At 52.1% G+C, this 17,388-nt stretch overlaps 1 protein-coding gene across 2 annotated transcripts in view; it reads left to right on the top strand.

The window, feature by feature from the left end:
- GAD1 (glutamate decarboxylase 1) overlaps positions 797 to 17,388 on the top strand; it is a 31,277-nt gene continuing 14,685 nt past the window's right edge. The window contains exons 1-6 of one of the 2 annotated variants that reach the window (XM_021399380.1): positions 4,868 to 4,937; positions 6,132 to 6,281; positions 7,977 to 8,039; positions 11,766 to 11,924; positions 12,518 to 12,760; positions 13,531 to 13,621. In XM_021399380.1, the coding sequence (XP_021255055.1) occupies positions 6,212 to 6,281; positions 7,977 to 8,039; positions 11,766 to 11,924; positions 12,518 to 12,760; positions 13,531 to 13,621 (626 nt within the window). In that variant the 5' untranslated portion in view covers positions 4,868 to 4,937; positions 6,132 to 6,211. Of the gene's footprint in view, positions 889 to 4,867; positions 4,938 to 6,131; positions 6,282 to 7,976; positions 8,040 to 11,765; positions 11,925 to 12,517; positions 12,761 to 13,530; positions 13,622 to 17,388 lie in introns of those variants that run through there. The other variant, XM_021399381.1, reaches the window with a different exon arrangement.

Below are 17,388 nucleotides of genomic sequence, written 5' to 3'. Positions count from 1 at the left end.
TTCTTGTAAAGAAACTACTACAAAGAAAAAGATATGTTTTTTTCCCAATTACTTTTGAAATGTCTATCATCTGCTTTCATGGTCCAGACTGCAAACTGCCACAGGACTTTCCATAGTCTGCCTTTGGCAAGCAATGGATATGTTAATATCTGAAGTCATTAAGGGCTAATTGACACCAATACACAAGCCAAATTATGGATATATTTCAGATATTGAAGAGGAGAATTCTGTATTCTTCTACATCCTAAAAAAGTTATAAGTTGGTCATTTTGCGGTCTGCAGATCCCTACCACCTTTGTATAGAATTTTCTGTGAAGTGGTCAATAGAACTACATCACTAACTTCAGGATTTTCTGTATGATGTGAGTAGCATGAGCTTGGATACCTGTCAAATTTTTCATAATTTTTGCTAGCTTACCTTCGGTTTATTTAGCCTAGACTTCTGCTAAAAGAGATTATTAATCTCTGAAGAAAAAAAGATGGTTGGTAGATGAAAGCTGAGGAGTGAAGTCTCAGGTTGGTGTTCTCTCATTGTAGCCAGAGAGTAATGAAATTAGCCATCTTACCCATCCTGCACAGAATGTGGCCATCAGAAATACCAGAGCACTATCCCTTCCCAGACATTTCCTTGAAACTCTTACAACATTAAATCTCCTTTAAAATTTTAGAGGGAGGTTATACTCATTTCATTGTTCAGAGCAGCGCTGCTCTTAATTTGATGTGCATAAGCTTTAAGAAAACCTTAAAAGTATGACAGCTAGATTGCATTTCTTGTTCTAGCTCTGAACGGCTAACACCCACCAAGATGGCTGCAGCTCTGCTCATTCCTATGGTTGTCTCCTTCTAGAGCAGCATCAAAATGCCAGCAAGGAGAGCCAAGAGCGTTCGGTAAGTGAGCACTCGGAGAGAAGTTCTGAAGGGTCAAAGTAGAGGACAGGAATTTATTATGTTAATAGATCTGAATGTGTCCATAGTATGTAACATTAATCTGAATTTCAGTTTGGGAACAAATGTTCAGTTTGAATCATGTAATTTGATCTAGGGAAAGTGCATTTTCCCTAAAATTCATCCTCAGTTTTCTTATACAATCTCCCATACTAAATACTGAAAAGAGAGGCATGTGTAACAGCTGATGGCTTTGCTTAAAGCTCATGCACTTCTCCATTCCTCAAAATAGGATGCATCTGTTTACTGTGAGAATTCAAATAATGAAACTCCTCAGATTAGGAAGTATAAACTTGCTCATTCAAATTGAGGGGGAAAAAAATTCTTACCTTCCTATCTTTTCTCTCTGATGGATAAGGTACCTATTCATATTGTCCTGCCTCTATATTTTGTTTTTACAATGTGCTTTGTTTTCACCTTGCTGTGTAAGTATTAGCTACAAACTGTTTCTTCCTAAACCACTTTTATTTCAGCTAGGTGCACTGAACCTTTCCTTTTTTCTGTTATGTAGCTAAAAAGATAGCAGAGGAATCAGGCTTTTCAAATATGTTGCTGCAAAAGGCCTGATATTTCACTGGTGCTGACGTCTCTTTAGGTTAAGCTGCCAAGCTTCTCAAGCCAACCCCTGACTTGACCATCGCAGAGAAAAGAAAAAAGGGGAGGGGGAGGAGGGAAGAAAGAAGGAGAAAAAAAGGCAAATGCACATCTATAGTGATTCTGGTAACTTTTGAGACCTAGGAAAGCCCATATCTGAAAGTGATTTATGGTTTCAGATGAACAAGAAAAGCCCATGTTTTCTGTCTCCAGAAGATTCTTTATGAAATATGCTTAATTTAAATAGATGATATATTAAAAGATCCCAGAGTTCATCTCTATGCATTCATTCTGGGACTGCAGAGCCAAATTCTGTTATCTCCTGCAGCAGCATTACTGAAATTACTGAATGTTCTAATTGTCAACTGATGCCCTCCAATGGGATAAAAAGATACAGCTCAGTGAGGCGTGTAACGATTACAGCAACAAATCACAAGGGGAGACTCAGGGCATTGGCTGTCTTGGCTCCACAGGGTTAATGATGGAGGCTAGAAATAAAATTTATTTTAAACACAGGGTAAACAGTTGAGAGTCCCTAAAACTAACAGGGAGCAGATTTACAGGGTATAATGCTGTTACTGTTTGTTCATGCTATAATTACAGCTCCACAATTTAAGTATTTTTTATCTATCTAGATAAGTTTTTTATGTTGGTTCTTATTTTTTCCTGGTTTGGAAGTAGGAAGGATCTTTTCTTCCATGTTTGCTGGCAGGTATTGACAACGGGGATTTGCTCCTGCTGTCGTTCTGGGATGTAGGTTATACTTGGGGATCTTTTTCAGATGAAGCAGACCAGAATGGACAGCAACGCATGCCAGCATGGATCAGGAAGGAGACATTCTGCAGCAAGAAGCTACACAGTATGTAAAACTGTGTGCTTTGGATTCCAAATGCCCTTCATCACAGCAGCGCTGAGTGTTCTGGCTGGCAGCTCGCCTTGAGCTGCCTTTGAAATCCAAGTGCTGGACGGGTCCTTGCGCTTGGGGCAGTTGCATACATCAGTGACCAGTCAATGGCAAAATGTAGAGCTACCTCTTAACTTCAGTGAGTGTTAACGAGGTGCCATAAAACAGAGAGCACAAGTTATCTTTAGAATAGAGGTCTTCACCTAATTTCCATTTGTAGATCTTTTTGGACAGGGACAAGTAATTAGAACAATCATTTTTTAATTTTTCTCGGCGCGTTCACTTTTTTTGCTGTGGACATGCTGTAATATCAATCTGCATTTTTTATCAGGGCAAGTGAAAGCCAGAAACCTTCTGAAAAGCTTTGTTTTGAACTGTCTTCCAGTTCTTTCGAAATCTGTCATTCAGATTATTCCACTCCATCAAACATGCAGGTAAATGAGACGTAACTGTGTACCAGAAATGGTGGCGAATGAAAAAAGATACTTAATGCAGTCAGCATGGTTTATAATAATGTGCTGGGTTATACGAGATTATAACAGCATGATTTAAAAAAAAAAAAAAATCAGAGCCAGCAAAGATAGAAACACCTCAATACGACCATAACAGCTGCTAGGTGCACACCCTGTTGTATACTTGGTTATGAAAAGAGCGTGCGCTGCGGGACTTTCCAAGGCCCGAAGCGGTGTGAGGAGCACGGAGTGTATTTCCGGAGGTGGGGTGCTGCGCGCCTAGGATGGCTTTTGGGGTCGGTCGTTCGCGGGGGGACGGAGCACGGGCCGCTGCCCGCCGCCTCTCGGCCCGCTGGGCCCGGCCTTGAGGTACAGCGCCACCTGGAGGGCAGCGGGGGCGGCGCCCAGCCCCAGCTGCGTGGCCCCCCGCAGCTTTCCGCCCGACCGGCGGCGAGGGGCCGGCAGCGCCCGGGGCAGTGCGGGGCTCCGCCTCCGCCGCCTCTCGCGGGGCCGCTCGGGGCCGTTCGGAATCGCTCGGGATCGTTCGGAATCGCTCGGGCGACGCCGGGCGCGACGGGCGCTGTCCGTGGTGCCGAACGGAGCAGCTCCGAGGGGCTGTGGCGGCGGAGCTTCGCGATCTGGCGGTTTCCCCTTGGTGCACGATGTTTGCTCCATGGCACGGTGTGTGAGGGTCTCACCTTTCAGTGATGGATGGCTTCTGAGGTCTTTGCGTGACTTTTCGTTGATTCATTGCCCTGCCATCCTGCCACTATTTCCTACGAATGTCTATTTCTGTTTGTAGAGACAGTCAGCTACGATTATAATAATATTTCTCATGCTCTGCACTGAGCAAACGTTTTTCCCACTTGGCTGAAAGCACCTTTAAAAACCATCCCCTGGAACAGAGGGCAGAAGGTCATGGCATCCCGCGCTGTCAGCACCTCGGTGTGTCTGAAAGCTGCCTCTGGTGCTCTCGTTGGTTGTCCTCCGTGTCCACTTCCTAGACAGTAGGTCTGCTCGGCACAACAGTCGTCTTGGCCGCATAATGCCTCAGTCTGTCGCTCTCGTTTCCAAAAAGGAGTTGAAGTTTCTGCCCTTCCCCTCGAGCTCCTCAGGAAGAACACATCCCCACTGCCCTGCGCTCCGCAAGTGGCTGAATCCTCCAGCTCCACCGGGCTGCTTCCCTCCTCCCGTCTCCTTGCAGATTCTTCCCAGCCCCTTACGTGTCAGATCTGTGACCAGAGTTTGCTTCGGGCGTCTGCGCAGTTACCGCGACACATCGACACCTAGCACCGCGTTCACCGCCGCAACGTGTCAGCAAAGCATTGCCTGGGGTGTGGGGTGGGGAAACGTGGATTTGGGGCTGTCGGAGGTGCAAAAACAAATGTTCCGCGTTTTAGCGTAAGGATGGCAGGTGTAAAGCGGTAAATCCAGCGGCAGCACTGGGGGGAGTCAAGGAGATCCAGGTGTTCCCGTGTGGCCGGGAAAGCACAACGAGCGGTGGTGCCCGTGCCTCTGTCACCCTCTGGCGGAGGGAGAGAGGCGGTGGAACGGGGCTCGGGGCGGGCCGGAGCCGGGGGCCGGAGCCCAGTCCGGTCGCTTCGCCCGTACCGCCCGTCGGCACGCCCGGAGGCCTTGGGGCGAGCCGGTGCTGTCTAGGGAAAGCTGGAAGCGCCACTGGCACCGGGACTTGCCCGGCGGCAAGCGTTGCGTGGGGGGCCCGTGTCAGTCCCACCCTGCGCGGCGGGGCGAAGCGGGGCCGCCCCTCCAGTCCCCGCCCCAGCCCCGTGCGGAGCGGCGCGGAGGGGGTGGTGGCAGCTCTGTGACTCATGCCTGCGTCGAAGTAGCTCAGCCGGCGATTCACGCTTTTAAAAAAGCAAATCCGAGTACTTCTGGAAAAAAAGGTCAGCTCGCATTAAATTCCGCCGCGCGATTGGTATTCCGACGTCGTTTCTGGCGGAGTTTATAAGCGGCGAGTCGCTCCCGGCTGGAGTCGCGCTGCTGCCTGGGCTCCGGTAGCACGGCGGTCCGCACGCCCCTCGGTAAGTCTCCGCTCATCCGCGTCCTATTTCCAAAGCTTTGAGAGCGGCTTTCAGGATCCAGAGCTTTTGTTTCTCCTAAATTTGGTTTTGATCGCTGTCGTAGCTGCACAGGGATAACGGCTATTTCGTGACAGCCAGCGCCTTAGACATCGCGTTAACCTGTTACTTCGCTTCTAGGCATTGTCTGGAGAATCGCTTCTCCTTTATGAACGTTTTCTTTTTCATATTAAAAAAGCTAAATACCCGTTTACCGTTGAAATAATCGATGCGTTGCGTTTACACGGGGACGTAAATCCGCCCAACAATGGCAACGAACCGTTAGCTACCGACGTGAAACCAGCGGCTAACAAAGAAAGCGCTCGTTCGTTACCGCGACCTTCATTTTCTTTACAAGGGGAATAAAATAAATCGCAGGTAGCGACGGCGACAAAAGGACGAGCGGGACACTGACCCGGCCATTCTCTGCCTACGCCCCGGTGCTGGCGGGCGGAGGAAGGAGCACATCTGGTGGGATCGGGGCCGGTCAGGTTCCCCCGGCCGCCTCCTACGATCGGCGCCGGCAGCTTGCATGGCAAAGCGAGTTGTGCTGGAGCGTGCCTTGCCCCTGATTTGCTGAAACATGTGTGTGCAAACACATACGTGCATGACGCGTGTCGTTGGGCTTGGGCAAAAATGCACCTTTGTTGTGGCGAGGGTTTAGCGGTAGGATGCTCTAGCCCGGCGTATGTTTCGGGGATTGGCTGGTAAGGCGCAGCAATGGGCTCCGGTTGGGATTGTAGGTCATCACTGGGGCCGGTCATTTCGAAGCCCGCTCCGCACATTGGCTTCCATTTGACGCGAGCCACCTCATCGCCCTGCTCAGTGGCCACCGATATAATTGCGATAGACTTCACGGTCTGCTAACCCCGTCATTCCGGCGCAGAGGTATAGCCTCGGCATCCAGCGAGAGGACGCGGCTGCTCTTCAGCCTCTCGAGGCATCTTCCCGGCGTCACGCTCCGCGCGTTGGCCCCGGAGCGACCGCCTCCGCGCCCGGCAGCCCGACCCGGCCAGGGAGCCCGACCCGTCCTGGGACCCGCGCTGCCCATCGGGGGCCGCCGCCTCCCACCCGCCGGCATCCACGCCCCCCCTGCGCGGTCCTCCAGGAGAGCGGGCTACTAAACGCGCCTTCTCTTCCTTCCTTCCTTCCTTCCAGTAAATTCCTCTCTGCCCACTCGCCCTCGGAGTAATATCGAAGGAAAGCCGGGCTCCGGGCATTGGGGCTCTTCTGAAGGGATGGCTTCCTCCGCTCCCTCGTCCTCCAACGAAGCTCCGGACCCCGCCCCAACCAATTTACGACCCACAAGTAGGTTTTATTTTCCTCGTTTAAAGCGTTTCGGAGGCTCTCTCCGCTTAGGCTCGGGAAGCCCCGTTTCCAAACGAAACGATCGATCGGTGCCGCCCGTTCCGCGCCGCCAGACAAGGTGCGCAAAGTGCTCACACAAAGGAACCGCCTCCCGGAGGGAGCGGGGTCCGTGCGGCGGGGAGAGCCCCCCACAGCCCTTCTCTGACTGCCGGTGCGGCCACGTCTGACGGATGTGGGCGCTGAGCTGAACCCCAGGCGGCCGACAAATGGGGATGTTGTCCGGGCGGGGAGAAAATGAATCTATGAAGGGGTGAAGTTACAGCGGAGGCTCAAAGCGGGTTCATCCCCCCCGCACGTTTTATAAATGCTAATGCTAGCTCTTCCTTTCAGCCCGCACTGAAGCCTGTAATCAAGCGAAATTGGGATGCTAATTGCAGCTTTTCAAAGCCTTGTATTCCTAATTGCTCTGAATTCGCCTTGAGTTATTGAGGTGCGAGTGGGAAGCGGAGGCTGCTGCAGGTGGATGTGGGATCAGCTGACGGCCCTGCCGGCTGCCAAAATACTGAAACAAACGAACGGCTCGGTGCTATAAAGCGCCAGAGACAAAGAGCGGGCGGCAGGAAGAAACGAAAGGTTGTGAGGCACAGTGGAGAGGGAACCGCTGTTACCCTGGAAGGGCTGTCGGGGCAATGAGCCATGGCTGTCATTGTCCCGCGGTCGGGGGGAGGGGGCGAGCGCCGAGGCTGCCTCCACCGAGGTGAAGGGCTGCACGGAGGGGCAGCGCAAGAACCGAGCCGCCCGGCCCGGCCCCGTCTGGAGGGTTCCTTTTCCGGGCCCGGCAGCGCTCCTCGCTGCTCCCCGCGCCCTGAGCCCGGCCCCGGCCCGCTGTCTGCCTTCCCGCTGGGGTCCGCCATGTCTGCGGCCGTCCCACCGCCCGTGGAGGCCGTGCGGAATAGAGCGTGGAGTGGCGGGTCCGCACCCCTCTGCCTCGCCCAAGAGACCGTCTCACGGCTCCGCCGCCGCCGTGGACGCGGGGCGGTGCCCGCGGCTAGGCTGTTTATGGGACGAAGCGGGAGCTCCTTCCACGTCAGCCCAGTCCCGTGACGGGAGCCCCGCTGCCCTCCTCTCTCTGTCTCGGCGAGGCACGGCCGGGGCGCGTTTTGCATTGCCGGGGAAGAATTCGTTCCCGTCGGGGCGGCAGCGCCGCACCACGCAGGAGCCGGTCTCGCCGTTCGGCGGCGCTTCCTAGGGCGCTTAGGGCCGTGCAGCCGCTGAGCCCGGCCCGGCTCGGCTGAACCGCCACGGGCAATGGGTGTCCGGCAGAGCCGGGACGGAGCGTCCCTGGTACCGCTGACGGCGGCCCGACAGCGCGGCCTCGGCCCAGCCAGCCACGTCTCATCATCGAGTCGAATACTATTATTCACCCAATTAATTCCTGAACTCGTCTGTGACCCCATTTCACGCCACTTTATTTTAAGCTGCCACTTCCCTGGAGCCCCGCCAGTGCATTATGGGATGCTCTGGCCCCAGGTGCTGTTCTCTCGCTTCCCGGCGCTGTCGCCGCGGGGACGAGGAGCCTCGGCTGCCCGCCGAGACGGGGGGTCTGGGAAGGAAAGAGATGGGGAACCGCAGGGCTCGGCCGGGATCCCACTGGGGTCCCGCCGCGCCAGGAAACTCCTCTGCCCTCTCTTGCAGCCTACGACTCGTGGTGCGGCGTGGCGCACGGGTGTACCAGGAAGATCGGTCTGAAGATATGCGGTAAGTCTTCCGCGGGACGCCCCACTCCGCGCTCCGGTACGCGGCACGCCTCTCGGCCCGCGCTCCGCCGGAGCACGGACCCCTCTGCCCTTAGAGGAACCTCGGGCTCCCCCTGGCGGGCGCACGGCAACTCCACTCCGCTCCGCGCCCCGGCCCCCGCTCCGGGTGCGCTCCCAGGCGCCCAGGAGCTGCCCGCCGCGGGTGACGGCCGCGGCCCCTCCGCCCCTTCTGCTGCTGCCGGGGTGCGGGGAGCGGGGCCCAGCGGGGAGCGAGCGGGGCTTGGCCGCCTCTCCGTCTGAAATTGTTCAGCCTTATCGGAGTAGAAAATACAGATCTCCCGGGGAAGAAAGATTAACGAGAGCCTTATTAAGGAGCAATCCGTCAGCGTGCTGCGCTGGTGAGATAGCGCTGGCAGCCAGTCAGCGCTCAGGCACATGGAACGCAGAAAGGGAAACAAATGCACAATCAGATCGCGATGTTAGAGCAGGAGATTCATTTGCAGATAACGAGCTGTCGTCCTGCTCCGGATTTCTCAGCGGCGCTTCAGCTTTTGGAGACGAACAGGCTGATCTCCATTTCTGATGGCAAGAGCCGTTCCGCTGAGCCCGTGCCCCCTGCGAATATGGACAGGATTTCCCATTCCCCTGCTTCCTCTGTGTTGGCTGGCGAGAGGAGAAACGGGCTCTTTGTCAAAGCAATGACATACTTGAGCTCCTTGCCCTCTACACCCGAGTCGAAGCTCACTCTCTACACATTTTTTTACGTGGAAGTTTGGACCGAAAAAGAACGAGGGTGCAAGTGTGTGACCCGGGACCTATTAGCGATCCCATCGGCACCCGCAGGCACAATACCGACAGCCGCTTGGCTCTATAAATAGCCCCGGGCCGGGTGTAATGGAGCGTTCCCCTTCGGTGCTGCAGTGATGGGCTTCTCATCATCGTTTTAATTTAGCCCGGCGAGCAGCACTGATGCAGTAACGCCCCGCTGGGCCCGCTGCGCGCCGCCGGAGCGGGGTTACGGGGGGACAGCGCAGCTCCTTCTGTGTGGGTGCAGGTTCAGATACACTGGAAATGAAATGCCCCAACACCGTCTGGGGGCAGGAGCGCGTAGCACTGGCTTTGTGAAGGGAAATCAAAGCCAGCACGGACGCTGTGGGGTTTGTTTTGTTGGTTTTGTTGCTGTTTTGTTTCCCTTTTCTGGCTTTTTTCCTTCTGTTTGACGCGACAAATATCCCACGCCCACGGTGGTTCGGAATAGCGGGGTTCGATCGCAGCGCCTCTTTGTGCTCGACTGAGCCCTCAGCCCGGGATGTGCCAGCTTCGCGGAGCGGACGGGAATGCTGCATTCGGGAAATACACGGAGCGCAGCGCTGAGGCTGCCAGCCCCTGATCACACGTGCTAAACAAGGCAACGTCCGACTGTTACAGACGCTGTCTCCTCGTCCGTGCCTTTCGCAAGACGCTGCTCCGACACTAAATGCTGTGCCGACACCGAGCTGTGGCAAACCAGCCCCTCGGGTTCGCTCCTCTGTGTGTCACGCAGAAATCGATTCGCTTTGAATGCGAACTTGAAATAAGGGCTCAGCTCACAGGGAGCGCGGGTTCTGAACAAAGGGTGGCTCGTGTATTGGTGCCTGACATTCCCGGTAATTACATACCCGAGATTTATGCGCCATTTCCCCTCTAACAACGGACCGGTGTCGGGACGAGCCCCTTGCCTGCCTGAAAGCCACTGCCTGAGGAAAGCCTCCGTGAAAACAACATTTTAAAGAGGTTTCAGGGATTGTCACGGCGTGTGAAGTACGGACAGCTTCCCTCTGCGCCCGGAGCCGCGTGCTCGGCTCCTGCAATTAGCAGCGCTGTCGGGGCTGATTCTGCAACCATTTGCTCGGGATCGGCGGAAACACCCAGCGTAAGAAAACCGCTCAGGTGCGTCTGCAGCTGCTCGGCGACTGGTGATGGCTGCGAGCAGCGCACGCCGGGAGCTCGGCTCGTGCCCGGAGCCCGTGGGATTCACGCTGCCTGGGGGGAGCCGGGGCCGCAGCGCGAGTGGGGACCCTCGGGGCTGTCCCTGCTTCGGGTGCGGGCCCCCGCGGGGCGCAGAGGCTTCCACGCCGCTTCCTGCCGAGCCTCGGTGTGGGATCCCGCAGATCCGTGGTCGCTCCGGGCCCGAGGGGCTCCCTCGCAGCCCGCTCTCTACTTGCACAAGTTCGGCCTCTTCATGCGCATCGGCGGGAACGCCTGTCAGAGGGGCGCGATGCACCCCTGCAAGGAAGCGCTGCGCTCCTCGTCCCTACCAGAAAGGCGGCCCTGACAGCATGTCGTGCGCTGCTTCTCGCTGGATCTCTCCTGCACCGCTCTGTGGTTTTTTTTCCACGCGGGACACGCGGGCGTGACGCGGCCCTGTCGGGCATGCAAGGAGCCCACGAGCCAAGGTTACCGCGCTTCCCTGCGGCCCCTGCGCCGGGCAGCAGCAGCTGCAGCGTGAACAGCCTCGGCCAGAGCCTTCTGCAGAGAGCCGGGCACGGTGCTGCGGGCGGAGCTCGGCGAGAGCGCCTCTCACGGAGCCGGGAAGAAGGACGGGTAGGAAAGTACCGCGAGGCGAAGCCACGGCACTGGTGAAAGAGGGGAACTCCGGAATTAAGGCTGAACTGCACCTGCGTCGGTGTTAGCCGTCCGCCTAACGACGAGCCCGATGCAAGGACCGCTAGCGACCGTACCAACGCAGCTACGTGCGAAAAGAGCCCAGTGGTCTTGGGCCTTGGAGGGGCGAAGTCCCAGGGATGGCTTTCCTCGCTCCAAAGCATTCCCTTCTGCCGAGCAGCCTCGAGCACGGAGGGGCTCGGGTTCAGCTATTCCTCATCCGAAACAAAACAAAACTGCAGAGAGCGCGATGGCAGCCCCGAGCGCCGCGGTTCAGCCCGGGCTTTGCTGCCGTCTCCCCCAAGCACCCCGCACCGCCGGGAGCTCGGAATCCACTGCCTTCGCTGGCAACGAAAAGGGCAACGCCACGCGTGTTTTGTCAGGCATCATCTAATTCAGTGGGACAAACCCTGAAAAGCAGCTGTTGGCTGTACCCAGCTAACGCAGGGAGCGGAGGTCCTGAGCGCCGGTGGGAGCAGAGCCCCTAGCGAGGATAAGGGCAGTGGCAGAGCCTTTGGGGCGGAAAATCCCCGTGTCCCGGGCTCGTTCTGCTGCGGGCATGTTACCCCCTGTGAGCGGGAGGTGGGATTGGTGGGTGCTGCCGCTGTCCTCAGGGCGCCGAGGAGGACGCTGCAGAACGGCCGCCTGCTCCTGTGCCTTTTGTGCGTGTGAGCACCACGAGGAGAAGCAAAGTGGCCCTGATTTTCATCATACATCATTGCCCCTGTCTGTTAGGTCCATAAACTTCGCCTGCAGGCTGAAATAGCATTGACTCATCCTGAACTCTCTTCCAGTGGCTGGTTACTGAAGTGGAATCTGTCTGATCGACTTAATAAGAATTTACCACTGCACTAAGTGACAAAAATTTGTTTTTTGCATGGCTGGGTTTTTGCAGTTGATGGCATTTTGAGTTCTCCCTCCTGGAGGCAAATAAGCCCCATAAATACTCTTATTCCTGACCTCATTAGTCAGACGCAGAGCAAACACCGCTTTGAACTGTTATCTAGAGAGCTGCTTTAGATATTTCGAAACATGTTGAGAAGCGAGAAAACCCTGACCTGTGCACCTTGCAATAACAATGTAGGGTTCCTGCAGCGGACCAACAGCTTGGAAGACAAGGGCCGGATCGTGGGGTCCCTGAAGGAGCGGCAGTCCTCCAAGAACCTGCTGGCATGCGAGAACAGCGAGCGGGAAGCCCGGTTCCGTCGCACCGAGACGGACTTCTCCAACCTGTATGCCCGAGGTAAGCACTCCTGCAACTCCAGGCGTCCTTGCCAGTCTCAGCCCAGGCTGCTGCTCGCTGGGGTGCTTTGAGGGGAGCCGTGCGCGTGTGCTTGCTGTGAGCCACGCTGGCGGTGCTTAAAAGTTTTTTGAAATGCAATTTGCTGTACTTTGGGCTGATCGTCTTCAGCTCGGCTCCAGCTGTTCCTCCGGGGTCACTCCAGAGCCAGCTCCCAGGAGGAGCGCAGTTTCGAATTTAATTAATTTTCTCTTCGGTAGATCAGCAATAAACGGTCTGTGGCTGCTAGTATGGGACCAGAGATAAAGGAGGTGGGGAAGAAGTTGTTTTTTTTGGGTTTGGGTGCTTTTGGCTTCTGGGAGGCGAGCACCCGGTAGCGGTGCACTGCCGCTCTTTCCCGTGGGCCCTTCCCCAGCGGGCAATTGGCCCCAGCAGCCCCCCCAGGCAGGGGTAGGCTCCCCCATGCCCCCTCCCCTCCGGCTGCGCTGAGCCGGGGCCGCGGCTCCCAGGTGCCGGGAGGGCTGCGGGCAGCCGAGGGTTTTTCACCTCCGTCTCTCGTTCCCTAAGCGGGAGCTGACGACTGCCTTGCCCCGCAGATTTGCTGCCCGCTAAGAATGGCGAGGAGCAGACCATGCAGTTCCTGCTGGAGGTCGTGGACATACTCCTCAACTACGTGAGGAAGACGTTTGACAGATCCACCAAAGTGCTGGACTTCCACCACCCACACCAGCTGCTGGAGGGCATGGAGGGCTTCAACCTGGAGCTGTCGGACAACCCCGAGTCCCTGGAGCAGATCCTGGTGGACTGCCGGGACACGCTCAAGTACGGGGTGCGGACAGGTGGGTTCCTGCACGGTACCAGTCAGGTCCTGCGCCCTGCCGGGCGCTCCGAGGCCGCACTCTGTCCCGCAGGACGCTCCAACCGGGCGGTCCCCGGGCAGTGGAAGTGGCTCTGCCGGGACCGTGCTGTCCCGCTGACCTCGGTGCAGGGCCCGGCGCTGTTAGCGGAGACCAGAAACGCGTTTTTAAGACGTAATCTCCTTCACTTGATGAAATGCAAGTTGTCTGTACCTCCGGGGAGCAATATCGTTAGGTAAATGAGGGCATAAATGACACTGAATTTGCAGTTTTTCTTCTTTATGTTCATCAGGCGTTTAATGCAAAAGAGAATGAAATCCTAGGAGTCGTCAATACGAGAACCCTGTGGAGCTCAGCTCGTTCCCGGGAGCCGCCTACCTAGGTCCTGAAGCGGTGCCCGTGCGCGAGCACCGCGCTGAGCACGGAACCCCGCTGCCGTCAGCTCCGCGCTGGCACGGCGGTGCCGTTCCCCTGCCGGAGCCGCGGCACGGGCACGGCTCCCTCAGAAGGCAGCGGGGGGGGAGGCGGGGTGGTTCCTGCCATAGCGCCCCGAATCGCGCGTCGTGGCGACAGCGTGCAGTGCCGGTGAGCGCTGAGGGGCTCTCGTAATGGAAACGTCCATTAACGTGATGGTAACGCTCTTACGTTTATGCAGGAGTTGTTCAGGAAGTGCCGCGGTTTGTGGCAGACGGGATAAAATCGGGGCTGCGGAGGTAACAGAGCTGCTCTAAGCTGCTCTCGTTCCCTTGCAGGTCACCCGCGCTTCTTCAATCAGCTGTCCACGGGGCTGGACATGATCGGCCTGGCGGGGGAGTGGCTGACATCCACCGCTAACACCAACATGTAAGCTGCCGCGCTAGGGCTGTGCTTAGCTGGCTGTCAACTGTAGCAATAGGCGTGTGTCGCGACAGACGTGTACTTCTTTAAGTGCTAATTGCTTCATCTCCATTGAAGTGTCTCCCCTGACTGTAATACAGAGCAAATGGTTATATAAACCGTAACCGTTTCACAGTCCTGTTAAACCCAAATATCCCAGCGCACAGGGTAAGAAAAATATGCCAATTCTAATATAAAAAATAATAATCTGATCCTAATTGAACAACATGAAATGATTTCTCTCAGAGCAGTCTTACTGATCTTTTCCAGATGTATTTTTAATCATTTGTCTCTGACTGAGTAATTGTGCATTACAACCAGTGGGACACAAACTATGCAAAACAATTGCTTGTCCTCCTGTTGGAGGTGTCCAGAGTTGGGCCACTGCCTGTCCCTGTGCTGGTAAAGCAGGTGCTTTTGAGTGGCCTCGAAAGGGTTAAAATGTATCACTGAAAATTAACGCGGTGATAATGAAGGAACTGCCCAGGCTAAGGTCTGTTAAAGTGGTACATGAAGAAATAAAGCACTGAAAAGTAAGTTACATCTAAAATCTGCCAGTGGAAAACTACCTAATTTTTCTTTACCTCAAAATTAATGAAAGCTTAATTAATGAAATTAATGAAAATTAATTAAATTAATGAAAGTAAGTGCGAGGTATTGTGCTGAATTTTTGCTGTAAAGAGCGTAACCCATGAAGAAAACTTCCTGACAGTTTTTGTGCATTGATTTCTATATACTCCAAAATGTGCCTTCTCGAACCCTTTGCTGGGTGTGTTTTAACTGTAAAGCTGCCTCTAATCTGGGTACCTTACTGCTAAGGAAATGTATCTGCAGATCTGAACATGAGCTTTTTCCCCTCATCCATCCATGAACAGGTGGTCCATTAAGTACAGCTGGTTACTAGCAGTTACTAGCAATCTGTGTAGATTGCAAGCTGTGCCTGTGCTGTGGTGTTAGCACTAAGGAAAACAGTTACCAGGTGCTCCAGCCAAAGCCAACCTGCCCTTTACAATTATCATCTTTTCAATTAGTTTTGTTGTAATATATGTAAATATATAATAAAGGATTCAGATGTAAAAGCTGTTTGGGAAAACAAAACAAACAGCAGCAGTGTACATTTTCATTGCAAAGCGAGGACTGCAAGGTACTTTTTTCCTCAGCGCCCTAAATAAAAGCTAAAATGTTTCTGATTGCATTTCTGAAAGAAATCGTGGCTTAAATATGATCCTCTGTGTCAAAAACAAGATTCAGAGCGTCATTTTGCAGGCCTTGTTCCCTTCGACTTATTCCAGCTTAGCTCTCCCTTTGTAATGAGTGAAATTGCACAAATATGATAAGGCAAATCAGAATTCAGGACTGTGGCAGACTGTGATAACCTTTGGAAATGTTGCCGTTGTTATTAAGAATATCACATGAATTTAGTTCTGAAGAGTAACTGTTTTATGAGGTTGGTTTTGTCTTCCTTATTTTGGTTTTAAGAGTATGTTGTTAAATAGCTAGCTCTGTAACGCTAATTTCTGACCCATTTACACTATAAACATGAACATATCCTTCAAATAATTTCCTGTGAGCATCGGTATCTATTTGTTTGCAGGAAGTTTACCAAATGGAAAATGGTATATTGCTCTTTTTTTTTTTTTTCAGCCAACAAAGGTCAACATGATGTGCCTTAAAGTAACACAGTGATTGCAAGTACGGTTGAAGCAAGTTGTTTGTAAAATAGGAGATAGAGTGATGACAAGGTTATTAATAGTGGCTAGAGTGACTCTTAGAGCTCTGGGGAGCAAACCACTTGTACAGAGCAGTGTTTCAGCACAGAAGAGCGGGTTCTGACCTTTATCTAGAAGCAGCTTTCACCTTTCAGTTACACAACCGTGTAATGCAACAGTAACGCTGGGCTGTGGTAGGGAATGTCTTCCATTTGCCATTTTTCTTTTCCACCTACAAAGAGTACATAAAATACTAACATGCAGTTAGAAGAATACATTTTTTTTTCTCTCAAGGGGATTTTGAGTACCTGAAACATCTGCATTCTCTTAAAAAAAATATTATATTGTCATTATATTGAACATAATAAGCTCCCCACACTGACTTGGAAATCACATACCAGTGTGCTATTTGTAGCTCAATCACCGAGCATAAGACTTTGCTGGAATTCTCAGGACCTGCTGTTATTCAATCAGCTCTGGGGATCTGTCACGTGGAGGCTGGAGAGCAATAGTACGATCTGGAAATTCCCTTTATGCCCCTGTTAGCCAAGATGAGAGAATTCTATTGATAGCATTTGTATTATGCATCGATGCTTACAAAAATGTAACATATAAAAATGATATAAAATGCTTTGTATTTGTTCTCAGAGTGCTTTATACACACTGGCATGTGAGACTTGTTCTGAAAAAAATGTGTCTGCCTTTAGGTGAGCGCAGAATTAAGTCAGCTCTGGTCACTCCTAACATAAACCCATTCATTTCTTTTGTTAGTGAAGACCTAAGACTCGTGACTATTGTTAATTTATAGAAATACCTGTAACTGTATAACAAAAATCAAATCAATCGATCAAAGTCAGGAGATCAGTTCTGAAACAGATTTTCTGGGTTTCAACAGAAGTTTTCAAAATCATTTAAATTTAAAACAGACAATAATTTGGACTGACCTTGAGCAAGATGTGATTTTTGAAATCGTAGCCGTCCTCTAACATAACTACGCTGCCCTTATTACTTGTAACCATCCACAGCTGTTTTCTAATTTCTTTGTCAGACTTCAGAGAGACAGAAAATAATTACACAATAAAATCAATAGACACTGTTTTACTTGGTTTTCAGTGCATTTTCAATTTGCCATGTGATGTCTTAGTATTTTATAAACAAAGATCTTGTACACTTCTTGTATGAACGCTAAAGTCTTTCAAGAAGTACATAGGCATGAACATATCAAGTTTCCAGATAAAATTCAAAATGCATTTAAACTGATGGAAAAAAATCACATTGATTTCAATTTGTGTTATATATAGGCTACATTGGTTTGTACACCGCTGAGCTCCTGTTGGCTTCAGCTGGGCATTCTGCCTAAATAAAGATTGGAATGTGTCTTAGATTTGCAATATTTGAAAAAAACACAGAACAAAATGAACTGTGATGTTTCTTATACTGAGAAGGTTGCAGACACCAACTGATTTGTTAACATTATGTCTCCGTAATCACTGGTAACACCCAAATTCCAGATTGGTATTCAACTGTCTGTCTCTGACAGTTCTGATAATGATAAAAACAAAATAAATCATATTTTTGCTTCTCAAAATAGCAGTGACAGCTAAAAATAAAGTAAAAATAGTAAAATATGACATAAACAGACAGTAAATATGACAAAAATAGTAAAAATATGAACTTTAATGTTTTAGACTAAACAACGTAGACATAAGTAAAATACAAGCTTTCAGGTATAGCTTGTGCCCCTAGGGTCTGCCATAATAATTCTCAGTGTCATTTTAGTATTAAAGAAACAACATGTAAATTGTGGTGAAATTATTTACATTGAAAACAGAAATGATCACGCAGCTCCGTAGTGTCAGGGTGTCACCCTCCTAAAGATTCTGTTAAAAATGACAACATGAATGCTTAGTTTCTTTATGCTCCTGTGTTCTTCCCCCCCCTCCCCCAACCCCTTACTTAGATATGTATTTTAGCCTTTATTTATTTATTTTTCCCTTGGCATACCCGACAATCAGTTTATTTACA

This window comes from Numida meleagris, chromosome 5 (genome assembly GCF_002078875.1).
Source record: "Numida meleagris isolate 19003 breed g44 Domestic line chromosome 5, NumMel1.0, whole genome shotgun sequence".
NCBI lineage: Eukaryota > Metazoa > Chordata > Aves > Galliformes > Numididae > Numida > Numida meleagris.
Note: the sequence above shows the minus strand (reverse complement) of the source record. Positions and strands in the feature narration are given on the sequence as shown.